At 45.0% G+C, this 12,346-nt stretch overlaps 1 protein-coding gene across 4 annotated transcripts in view; it reads left to right on the top strand.

The window, feature by feature from the left end:
- ABCA1 (ATP binding cassette subfamily A member 1) overlaps positions 1-12,346 on the top strand; it is a 131,530-nt gene that overhangs the window by 32,546 nt on the left and 86,638 nt on the right. For 3 of the 4 annotated variants that reach the window (XM_018052543.1, XM_005684263.3, XM_018052542.1), the window contains 3 exons: positions 1,644-1,737; positions 6,888-7,029; positions 8,957-9,075. In XM_018052543.1, coding sequence (XP_017908032.1) covers positions 1,644-1,737; positions 6,888-7,029; positions 8,957-9,075 — 355 coding nt within the window. Of the gene's footprint in view, positions 1-1,643; positions 1,738-6,887; positions 7,030-8,956; positions 9,076-12,346 lie in introns of those variants that run through there. The other variant, XM_005684265.3, reaches the window with a different exon arrangement.

The raw sequence follows: 12,346 nt of genomic DNA, 5'->3' as shown, positions 1-12,346 counted from the left end.
AAGTGTTCAGAAAAACCTTACCCATGCATGTTCTTACCATCCTAGGACATCCACTGCTCTCATCCATGTATTTCCTTCTATAAAGAAGATTTAAAAAAGAATTTAATGTAGAACCATATCAAAGGTCTTTGGAATCTAAAATACCAGAAATCCAACAACAAATAATAAACAAAAAATGAAACCAAGCTGAAGCAAGATTAAATGAATTATGATCTATTCATAGTGTGGAGTATCAAGTGGCCATTAAAATCCATATTTTAAGAGAATATTTTATGTCATGGGGAACATTCCCAGTATGATATTCAATGAAAAAGCAAAATACAAAATTATATATGCTGTATAATCTTAATTTTGTAGAGAAAGAATATTATTTATGTATGAATAGAAAAGAAAGACAAAAATATTAATGGAGAACCATTATTAGCTTAATTTACTAGAGATTATCTCCAGGAAGTAGGAGTAACTGATTTATATTTATTGTTTCTACTTTTCTGTATTTTTTTAATTTCAAATTTTCCACAATAAAAGTATATGGACTTGGGGATCAAAAAAAAATCTATTTAAATAAAAGGAAAGATTTAATATCTGTGTTCTCTTGGCTTTATGGCTCTGAAGACACAGTTGTAGTTACCCTCATCCACAAGGGCCCGAGAATCTCCTGGGCTTTTCGTGTTCTTCCTAATTAGAACATTGGAGTCTAGAGCTGAAAGGCATGATAGAAGCGAGGCTTCAGGCAGTGGAACTAGTTGTCTGAACACCACAGGTTCAGTTAGATTATTCTCATGATTTCTGCCCTGTCCCTGTGCTTATTTATCCCCTGGTAGCTCACTGAAGCAGATTTCCTTTAGAGAAACCCCTTTGCTTTAACCAGCGAATAACACTCACTCACGTTCAGTGGCCATCTAACCCACTGGAGAAGATGGTGACTAGATTTTGATGGATGGGGAAGGACTTTGCGTGCTTCCCAGATATTTCCAGCCCTGATGGCACACAGGTCAACATGGAGCTGAGTGTGAATTTCCGTTGTCCTTTGGAGCCTTCTTCTCAGCCGCACAGGGGGCAACTTCATTCGTTCCTTTAGAGCTGAGCTTTTGTGTATTTAGCACAGCAGCTTGCACAGGCTGTCTTTTTTCACCAGGTGGTCATAACATACCTGACACTGTGCTAAGGCTGTGGAGGCACAAAGATGAATCGATCCAGTGCTTGCTTTCAGGCTGCTCATATCGTAGTGAGGAAGCCAGTAACAAAAACACGATTTCAGGGGCTCAGGGAAACTGTTATGGGAGGAGGATTTATGGGTTACTCTGGGAGCACAGCAGAAGGGCTTCCCGCTCTGCCTGAGATTTTAGTAAAGGAAATTGTGCCTGGTTGAGTCTTGAAGGGTGAGTGGAAGTGAGCCAGATGAAGCAGGATGGGAGGCAGCTTCCCTTTCGTAGGGAAAACACAGAGGTATGGAATAATAGTAAGGTGTATAAGGTGAGAACTACAAACAGTTCAGTATCATTAAAGCTTAGAGAGTGGTAAGAGAGGCCGGATAAGTAGATTCATTGTTTAATTCATCTTTTCATGGATTTCCCAAAGCTCAATAGTGTTAGGCATCCATGTTTGTTTAATTCACAGTGCTTTGTCTTTTTCCCATTCAGTGTCAGCTGTTTCTTGAAGTGGCCTGGCCGCTATTCATCTTCCTGATCCTGATCTCCGTGCGGCTGAGCTATCCACCCTATGAACAACATGAATGTGAGTATCTGAGCATCCCGCCTGAGGCTCACCACTGGCAACCAAAATTCAGGCAAAGGGCAGGGACTAAATGTGACCTTTCCCATAACTCTCTTTAGGAAACACGGAAAACGGTTTGGAACAGAACAGCTAGGCTTCCGATTATTTGATAAGCCATCAACTCAGGAAACCATTTTCAGCCCTAGTGAATGGTGATAATAGTAGTTATAATAATAGCCACATCTGTTTCATACATTTTCAATCATGAAAATAAAATAGTCTTACTGATAGCTCAGAGAGGGGTGATTAAAAAAGCTCCCTAAGGCGATACCTTAACATCACTGTCATCTGGTCCCTGCCAGGCTTTTTCACATACATTATGTTTTTATCACACAGTTGCAAATCATGGGACATATAATTTTAAGCAGCATTTGTATAGAATATCTCAGATCGACTAATATTATTCTATTTGATTCTCATAACAACCTTGTATAATGGACTTTATCATTGTGATCATTTGCTTTAATTTCTTAATAAGTAAATAAGAACTCAGAAAAGTTCAGGGGCTTGCCTAAGGTCACATATCTATTAAGTGACAGCGATGAAATAAAACTCACGTCATCTGACTCCTAATCATGTGTTTGGATGATGGCCTTTTCAGTGAGCATAGAGAGTATAATAGCGGCTAAGAACACATGCTCTAGCTTCAACACAGGTAGTCACCTTGGGCAAGTGACTTAGGTTCTTTTTACTGAGCTTACTCATCTCTATAAAAGGGGAATAATGCTTACCCCATATGTTTGTTGTGGGGCTTCCTTGGTGGCTCAGACAGTATCTGCCTGCAATGCAGGAGACCTGGGTTCAATCCCTGGGTCGGGAAGATTCCCAGGAGAAGGGAATGGTTATCCACTTCAGTATTCTTGCCTAGAGAATTCCATAAATAGTGGAGCCTGGTAGGCTACAGTCCATGGGGTTGCAAAGAAGCGACTAACACTTTCATTTTATTTTTTCATGGTTGTTACCCCACAATCTCAATCTTTCTCTTCTGCTTGAGCTTGCTAGATGGATTAACACTGCAAAAATGCCCCAATCTGAAAGATCAGCATTTGTGGGGGAGTTTAGCTGGGACCTTTATTCCATGGCCCCAGTGACTTTTCCTGTCATTATCCAGCTCCATCCACAGCCCATCAGCTCCATCATTTCAGTCTCTTAGTTGTGTCCGACTCTCTGTGACCTCATGGACTGCAGCTCTCCAGGCTTCCCTGTCCATCACCAACTCCCAGAGCTTGTTCAAACTCATGTCCATCGAGTCGGTGATACCATCCTACAATTTCATCCTCTGTCTTCCCCTTTCCTCCCACCTTCAGTCTTTCCCAGCATCAGGGTCTTTTCCAATGAATCAGTTCTTCACATCAGGTAGCCAAAGTATTGGAGCTTCAGCTTCAGCATCAGTCCTTCCTATGAATATTCAGGACTGATTTCCTTTAGGATAGATGGGTTTGATCTCCTTGAAGTCCAAGGAACTTTCGAGAGTCTTCTCTAACACCACAGTTCAAAAGCATCAATTCTTTGGTGCTCAGCTTTCTTTATGGTCTCACATCTGTACATGACTACTGGAAAAACCATAGCTTTGAATAGATGGACCTTTGTCAGCAAAGTAATGTCTCTGCTTTTTATTATTCTGTCTAGGTTGGTCACAGCTTTTCTTCCAAGGAGCAAGCAGCTTCTCTAGTAGCTCAGCTGGTAAAGAACCAGCCCCATAGGTGTATAGGATACAGTTCTTCAGGGAAGTGGTGGGGCTGGGGTCACATTTGAATTGTGTTCCCAATCTGATCCCATGTCTTTCAGGGCACATACTGACAGTTATTCATCTGCTAATTTGCTAGTACACATTATACATTTTCAAGTTAAAAAAAAAAAACAACACCTGAAAACATTCTACCAGTTGTGATTTTCTGATTTTGCCAAAAAGGAAAAGCACATACTATGAAATATACACTCAGTTTGTGGGTCTAGGAGGTAATTCTGCTTTTTCGTTTGGAACCTCAAAGGTTGATGAGCAAATGCATATTTGATTTTATATCAATGTTACCCTAATCCCTTGCTGATGTAACCATTTTAGGGAAAACTCAGCTTTTTCATCTGCTAGGCTAGTCTTTCTCTGGAATTATCATAAGCAAGGAAGGCAGTGTAGTGGAAGTCGCACAGAATTTAGTGTCAGAAAAATTGGGATTTGTTTGGATCCCACTTCCTGGCTCTGCCACTTGCTGAGGTTGTGATCTTGGGCAAGTTGTTGAATTTTGACCCATATCTCTTTGAATCCAGACCGTCGATTCTCAGAAAAGTTGTGAAATTCCTATACCTAAGGTAGGACTTTTGCCCTCCATCAATGTAGTTCTTGCAGCTTTACTTCCTGTTCTCAGCACTTTCTAGGGACCTGGCTGGAAGGGCAGAGAGTTAAGCTGATGCTTGCAGAGGTGTCTTGTCTCTGGGAGCAAGGGGTTGGTATATAATTCTTCCCCATTAATCTTTCCCAGTTTGACCCAGACCTAGGAAGATCTTAATCGCTTCCCTGGATCATGAGAGTCCATCATCCTGTGCACCTGATGCCAAATCCTCATCCTGGTTTTGTCTGGAAATCAGATGGGACATGACACATGGGGAAGGGTGTGCCCACACTCACTGGGCTATAGCCTGAAGCACCTTGTCAGTGTGCTGGACCAACAGCACCCTGCCTTTGGTGCCAGCATTTCCTGGAGGTTAAAAGGGGACAATCCCTTGGTCCTTCGAGTATTTGGTTGGGTTACATAAATCTCCCCTGAATGAGGAGCAGCTGACTTAGGCAAGGGACCTTGTTTGGTTTTCCTTGAACTATTAACAGGGAGATAAGGGGATTAACTGAGTAAATGCTCAACAGGCCAGAGTCCCTGCAGAGGGTGGTTGCAGGGACCAGATCTTGTTTCATCCTTGTTTTGGATGTTGCTTCTCTGGTTGGTATGTGGACAGAGGAAAAAGACAGATAAAAGGACTCCAGTATTGAAATGCAAAATGTCGCAAGTCCTGGCTATGGGTGAACTTCCGGGGAGACTCTGTTAGCCCATTTGCATGGAAATCTAAACTGAAAAAAAATGGGTTTATGCCTTAGAAGTAGGTGGGGGCTGTGAGATGGAAGGAATGCTCCTAGCTGGGCAGGAGCTGAGGAAGTACTGTTGTAGGCTGGCCACCAAGCGCTGTAGTAACTCTAATAGGCCCATTTGCTGATCCTTATCCTGTGCCAGGGACTCATACATTGCCTATAAAAACTCATGTAATACTTACTATGGCTCTGGGAAATGGGTTCTATTGTTATCATCATTTTATAGATGAAGAAATTGAGGCTTTAAGGGGTCACTGACTTGACCAAAGTCACTGTTTAGCAAGTTGCAGAGACTGTTGGTCTAACCCTATACCCTGTGAAGCTCTATGGCTCTTCACCACCTAGAGCCTTGGTTCTTAATGATTGTCAACTCTTTGGGGGTCACAGATAATCCTGAGAGTATGATGAGTGCTGGAGCCTCAGCCTTTCTGTCACAGGAATCCACACATGCTTGGTCTCAAGTTAAGAGACCCAGGTTCCAGGGCACATTTATCTTGATCTGCTTAAGCAGCTTCATGGCTCATGTCCATGAACCAAACTGTATTTGATGCCTCTCAGCAGTCCCTGTACATGCAGTCCTGCTGTTTGTAAGAAGCGCCTCTGTAGTGAAGGGAAAGGAAAGAGAGGAGATGGCCTGCAAGATGGGGCTTGTTGTTTTGGTGGATAGAGAAGCAGCAACAGCAACTAATGTAGTTGCACAGATGACATTTGATCCTAAGTCAGCACCTTCATCGAGTGCCTTGAGGAGCTTGGGAGCTAATGGAGAAGGTGAACATAGGTCCACAGAGGACAGTAATGGGGCTATTGAGAAGAGCCAACAGATAAAGGAGTTGTTCAGTTGCTAAGTCATGTCCAACTCTTTGTAACCCCATGGATTGCAGCACACCAGGCTCCTCTGTCCTTCACTGTCTCCTGGAGTTTACTCAAATTCATGTCCATTAAGTCGGTGATGCCATCCAACCGTCTCATCCTCTGTTGTTCCTTCTCCTCCTGCCCTCAATCTTTCCCAGGATCAGGGTCTTTTGCAGTGAGTCAGATCTTCACATCAGGTGGTCAGAGTATTAGAGCTTCAACTTCAGCATCAGTCCTTCCAATGAATATTCAGGGTTGATTTCCTTTAGGGTTGACTGGTTTGATCTCCTTACTGTCCAAGGGACTCTTAGGAGTCTTCTCCAGCACCACAATTTGAAAGTATCAATTCTTTGGCACTCAGCCTCTCTTTATGGTCCAGCTCTCACATCCATGACTACTGGAAAAACCATAGCTCTGACTATATGGACCTTTGTCAGCAAAATAATGTCTCTGCTTTCTAATATAATGTCTAGGTTTGTCTTAGCTTTTCTTCCAAGGAGCAAGCATCTTTTAATTTCATGGCTGCAGTCGCCATCCACAGTGATTTTGGAGCCCAAGAAAATAAAATCTGTCACTGCTTCCATTGTTTCCTCTTCTATTTGCCATAAAGTGATGGGACTGGATGCCATGATCTTAGTTTTGATTTTTTTTAAATATTGAGTTTTAAAGGAGGCCAAAGGTGTAAGGGAAGGAACATGACTGAGATCACAGAAGCATGGGTTCTACCCCTGGTCCTGTCCACTGAGTCCCTGAGGGTTCTTCATCAGCCACTTTATCTCACCATGGTTTCTTCTTTCAAATATGAAGAGAGAGGATTAAGTCATCACCAGGGCCTCTGTGTCTCGAAAGGGTGAAGTGGGTGGCAGAAGTGAAGGAATGAGGATCTCATACTTGCTGCTCTCCAGGCACCTTCTGTGTATGATCTGGTCACTTCCCCAAAGCTGGTGTCGTGAATCCAGCCCTACAGCTGATGTCAGGTAGATTAAAAACTGCTATCTGATGCCACATTTCCAACTTATGATCAGTCGATGGTGGCAGATTTCTGGGATTCAGAGAATGGGACAGGTTTGGGATGAAACAATGTTTGGGTGGAACCAAAAAAGAAAAAGATTGCTATCCAGTCCTAAATCCTTCAAAGCATTAATGTTTCTCTTTTTGTCTTTCTCTTCCTCAATGTCAACAGGCCACTTTCCAAACAAAGCCATGCCCTCTGCAGGAACACTTCCTTGGGTTCAGGGGATTATCTGTAATGCCAATAACCCCTGTTTCCGTTATCCAACTCCTGGTGAGGCTCCGGGAGTTGTTGGAAACTTTAACAAGTCCATGTAAGTACCAGATCAGGTTTTCTTTCCCAAACCTGTCAGTTAATACTTTTTTTTTCCTTTCTCAGACTTCGGGGAATTTTAAATGGTTGGGTTTGAGTGAAGGTGCTTTTCTGAAGGTTTGTGTGATAAAATCCAAAGAATGAGACCAGGGAGAATTGCTGCCAAAATTTAAAATCTTGTAAGCTCGTTTTGGAGAAGGCAATGGCAACCCACTCCAGTACTCTTGCCTGGAAAATCCCATGGACGGAGGAGCCTGGTGGGCTGCAGTCCATGGGGTTGCTAAGAGTCGGACACGACTGAGCGTCTTCACTTTCACTTTTCACTTTCTTGCATTGGAGAAGGAAATGGCAACCCATTCCAGTGTTCTTGCTTGGAGAATCCCAGGGACGGGGGAGCCTGGTGGGCTGCCGTCTATGGGGTCGCACAGAGTCGGACATGACTGAAGCGACTTAGCAGCAGCAGCAGCAAGCTCAGTTCGGTACATTTTTTATATAGCTGACAGTTCTGTGGTTGGGGCCTTTCCTTAAAAAACTGGCAGATAGAGAAGAGGGGAGAGGGGAGGAGAGGGTGAGATGTAAGGAAAGAGTAACATGGAAACTTATATTACCATATGTAAAATAGTTAGCCAATGAGAATTTGCTGTATGGCTCAGGAAACTCAAACAGGGGCTCTGTATCAACCTGGAGGGGTGGGGTGGGGAGGGAAATGGGAGGGAGCTTCAAAAGGGAGGGGATATATGTATACTTATGGTTGATTCATGTTGAGGTTTGACAGAAAACAGCACAATTCTTTAAAGCAATTATCCTTCAATAAAAAAATAATTAAAAAAAAAAGAAAAAGAAAACCTGGCAGGTAAGTAGAGAAGGGAGACACAGCATGTCAGCCTCATGCATTAATGAGCAAACGCTTATTTAGCAAACGTTTATTGTGTGTGGGAGACGGCTGGTCCAGAAGTTGGGATATAGAGGTGTGCAGAGGATGTGGCCTGTCCTCAAGGAGCTCACAGCCCAGGCTGGGGGAGCTTGGTCCTTTCTGCTCTTGGATCTCCTTTCTTCCTTCATGGGTGCCCTATCGCACTGCAGTGTCCGTCCTTCTGTCTACAGGTCTTTCTTGGCCCTGGGTGTAAGCTCCCTGAAGGCCATCTTTCATCACTTTTGTATTCCTGGCTCATGGTTTCAACAACAGACATAGGTAGGGCTGAGTAAGTGTTTGCCAAATGAGCCGTTGAAGATTCTTGGAAGACACAGAGGCATGGCAGGAGTTAGAAAGGACTAAAGGCTGCAGGAGACACAGCAGGACGGTTCTGAGGAGACTGCCGGCAGGGAGGCAGGGCCTCATTCCAGCGTTCATGGGCCTTAGGCTTCGTGACTTTCATAAACCCCTTTTTCCATGCAACAGCATTAAAAATTTTATTTTTTATCTGTGTTGGGTATAAAGATGAGTATATTTCAGGCTAAATTAATGATATGCATTCATTCAGAAATTTTTTCCTGATTTTAAAAGAAATTAAAAATGTTGTGGACCCCTAAGTGTATCCTGGGCCCTAGGCACTGTGTCTGCTGTGTTTTGTGGATAAGTTGGTCCTGGGGGCCTGTGTGTGTGTGTGTGCACGCGTGCATGTGCGTGTGAGGGAGCGCTTCCTGCAGAGGCAACATGTGGACTGGGCCTTGAAGGCTGGTAAGGTTTGATTGTGCAGATACATGAGGATGAATGTTTGGGGCAGGGTGGGTGGGTGGATGGGTGGGTGGGAGCATCGCATCTCAGAGGCTGGGTGAGGGGGCAGCTGGAGTGGGGCAGCTGGAGTGGGTCAGGGGTGGCCTGTAGGGTCCCTGCAGCCAAGCTGCGTGTTCCTGGCAGGTACTTTGTTCAAACTGGAGAGACAGCTGGTCTAACCAGGACGTTTCTGCTTTTCTTGCTCCCCCTGTAGTGTGTCTCGCCTGTTCACAGACGCTCGGCGGCTTCTCTTGTACAGCCACAGAGACACCAGCATGAAGGACATACGCAAAGTTTTGAAGACGTTATACCAGATCGAGCGTTCCAGCTCACGTAAGCAAAAACCGTCTGTGAATTGGCTCGTAATTGGAAATGAACCTGCACCCGGGAGAGACAGCAGCTGATGCATCCTGGCACTTGTTCCTTTTAGCTCTTCCCTGTGGGGTTTTCCTCCTCAGTGGCTAGGCTGTAAGGCCTCTCTGCAGGATGTATTTGAGAAGAAAGGATGGAGATTATGAGTGCCCTGGCCCCCTTTGGGGACATAAAAGAAACCCCCTAGAGAGGAATGGCACTGGCCTGGCTTAAGGACAGTTAAGGGAGCAGGTTGCTTCCAACCTCATTTTATGGAGTTGGCCATATGGTTGCCGTGAATGGGCAGATGTGTAGACAGGGGATGCTTCTGTCCATATAAGAGCAGATAAAGTTGCAACTTGATATGGATAAGTGAAAGCTAAGCATTTACTTCTAAAAGAAAAACGCAGTTCATCATCCCCCTAGTCATTTGATTTAGTCAATGAGCATTTGAACCTCTGATCTCTAAGAAGTGACAACCTTATCTCTTATCTGGTGAGGGCCTGGGCAGCTCATTGCCATCTAGGAAGTAGCTGAGAGCAGGCAGCTTGCTGGCTGAGGTGCTGGCTGCAGAAGTCACCATGGTGCAGCCTCCCAGGCAGTGGCCGACGGGGGCCGGGGTGGTGGGAGCATGCCTCCAGATGCAGGTGGTGATGGCCTGCGTGGTCTGCAGAGAATTCAGAAGCAGTAATGAAGCTGACTAAGAGTCAGTCGCTTTTTATCATCTCCATGCACTGGTGGTTCTAAACAGTGTTGAGTGATAAATTACCCCATCACCAGTCAGCTGCCACCACTGCTCCAGGAAAGTGCTTTTTTCTTAGTTCGGTGTTTGGGAAGAATAGGTGGACTGGCTTTTGCTGAGAGGCCTCCCAGTTTGCTATCCACTTGGTGAAAACAGAAATAGTGTAAAGTGCTAGAGTTTAAACCAGGCTTGTATTGGAGCTTTCTCTTGGGTGGCTGGACTGTGCTTTACCTGGAGGCAAACTGTATGGGAAGTGATGAGCGGGAGGTGTCGTTTCACAAGAAAACAGGTGTGACCGTGCCTGGGCTCTGGGTCGGCTCTGAGGAGCTTCCAGCTGCTCTGCTCCTAGGTGCACAGCCAGGCCATCTGGATGCCATTTCCTTGCCCTGTAGGCCCCCATCCTGCACACCTGTCTGTCCCAGCACAGGACACAGAGAGACAACCACCACCAGTCGAGGCATTTGTCTTTCCTGATCTGCTGGGGCCCCCCTGCCTGGTAGACCAGAGACAGTCAGGGTTATTTCTTCTACTGTAGAGACAGTGTGACCCAGAGGAAAGAGTGCTACAATGTATTATTTTGTAGCTTGGTGACTTTGTGAATAAGTCCTTTCGGGCCTTTTGGGGCCATACTTCTCATCTGTAAAATGGAGCCAGTAGGAGAACTTTAGCTCATAGGATTGTTGTGAGGAGTAGAGGAGCTGAAACATTTAACTGCTTAAAAACTGCATCTGGCACCAAGGAAACACTTAATGAATATGAGCTATGATAATTTTGGAGTGCTATCATGGCCAAGCTGTTTAACCTCTCCAAGCCTGAATTTCTTCAGCTATGAATAACAGGTAACTTGCAGTGTGAAGTGTGAACCCTCACAGTGTCTGGCGCATAGTAGATGTTCAATAAACGGGAGCTGATTTTACTCCTGTGCGTCAGTGATGTATTTCTGAGCACCTGGCTTTGCTCTTCTGCCTTCCACTGCATGGCTGGAGAAACGGACTGTGAATGGGGGACAGGGCGGGGAGTAGTTTCAGATCTCAGTGGGTGCTTCCTAAGACACATATAAACTAGAGACATGAGTCAGGGTTGAGAAAAGAAGCCAAACCTGCATTCAAACAACTTTGTCTCCACAGCTCTGAAGAGAGATCTCTGATTATGGTTGTCTCCTGTCACAGCTTATCTCTCCGTTCACCCTTGTCTGCCCTGCAGCTACTTCTTAGGGCCACTTCTGCCCCACAGCTTCCACCTTTCTTGGCTGTCTTGTAGCACTGAGCCCAGCCTCAGTCCAGAGGGAAATGTAGAGAAATGTTCCTTCTTCCGAGGTGGAATCAGTAACTTTTTGCTGAATTTGAATAACACTCTAGATTTCAGAGGGGTTTCCCAGGTGGCACTAGTGGTAAAGAACCCGCCTGCTAGTGCAGGAGATGTAGAAGACATGGGTTTGATTCCTGGGTCAGGAAGATCCCCTGGAGGAGGGCATAGCAACCCACTCCAGTATTCTTGCCTGGAGAATCCCATGGATAGAGGAGCCTGGAGGGGCCTGGAGGGCTATAGTCCATAGGGTTACAAAGAATCAGACATGACTGAAGTGACTTAGCACACACACATGCATGCGCTATGTTTCAGAGAGTCCAAGGCTGGGGTGTATCAGTGTAGATCCTGACTTGGAGACCTGTTTCTCCGCAGTGAAAGCCCTACCCAGGGCATGATGGGCTCAGCTCTGTTGCGCTGCCACATTGCAGATGGAAAGGATCTTTGGTTGGAGTCCTGCCCTCATCAACCTTCTCTGCTTACCCCAGGAGTGGCAGGTGGCAGGGGCCTGCCTCGCCCACGGCAGCTCGTTTTGGGTATTGGCAGAATACCCAATATTAGAATATTCGTATTCTAATTATCAGAATGTATTCACTGGTCTTCTGTACCTCCCAGAGAAAGAGGCTGACTTATTTCCCTTGAAGTGTTTATAGACAACTCTTGTGTTTCTTTCCCTCTCTTCCTGAAATCTGTTGTCTTTTTAGGCTAAAAGTCCTCCATTCCTCTTCTGGAATGTCTACCACACCCCCCACTTCCTGATTTCTGCCTCTCAGAGGAGGCAGTTGGTTGTGTTTCAGTGTTTCTTTGTCTTTCTTGAAGTTTATCAGAAATTACAACAGTCTGCCAGTACAGGGCAGGAAGGGACTTTCTCTCTCTTGCTCTGAGCACCGTATTTCTGTAATGTAGCCTTGGATTACATGAGGCTTCTTGGCATCCACGTCACACAGTTGACTCATTCTCCATGTGCAATCAACCTGAGCTGCGGAGCCTTTTACATACAGAATATCGCAGGTTACTTGTTCTCCATTTCTGAATTGTGCTGTTGGCTTTTTGAACCTAGAGGGAGAATATCTATCTTTTTTCTGTTTTACATTTTTAGATTGCCTATGTCATCTCTTCCTACTCAAACTGTTTTTGCCATGTATTATATTTACTAGTGCTGCTGGTTCCCTGTCATGTAGAAATTTGATAAATAGCTCTCTTTGT

This window comes from Capra hircus, chromosome 8 (genome assembly GCF_001704415.2).
Source record: "Capra hircus breed San Clemente chromosome 8, ASM170441v1, whole genome shotgun sequence".
NCBI lineage: Eukaryota > Metazoa > Chordata > Mammalia > Artiodactyla > Bovidae > Capra > Capra hircus.
The sequence above is the reverse complement of the archived record's forward strand: the minus strand, read 5'-3'. Positions and strand labels throughout refer to the sequence as shown.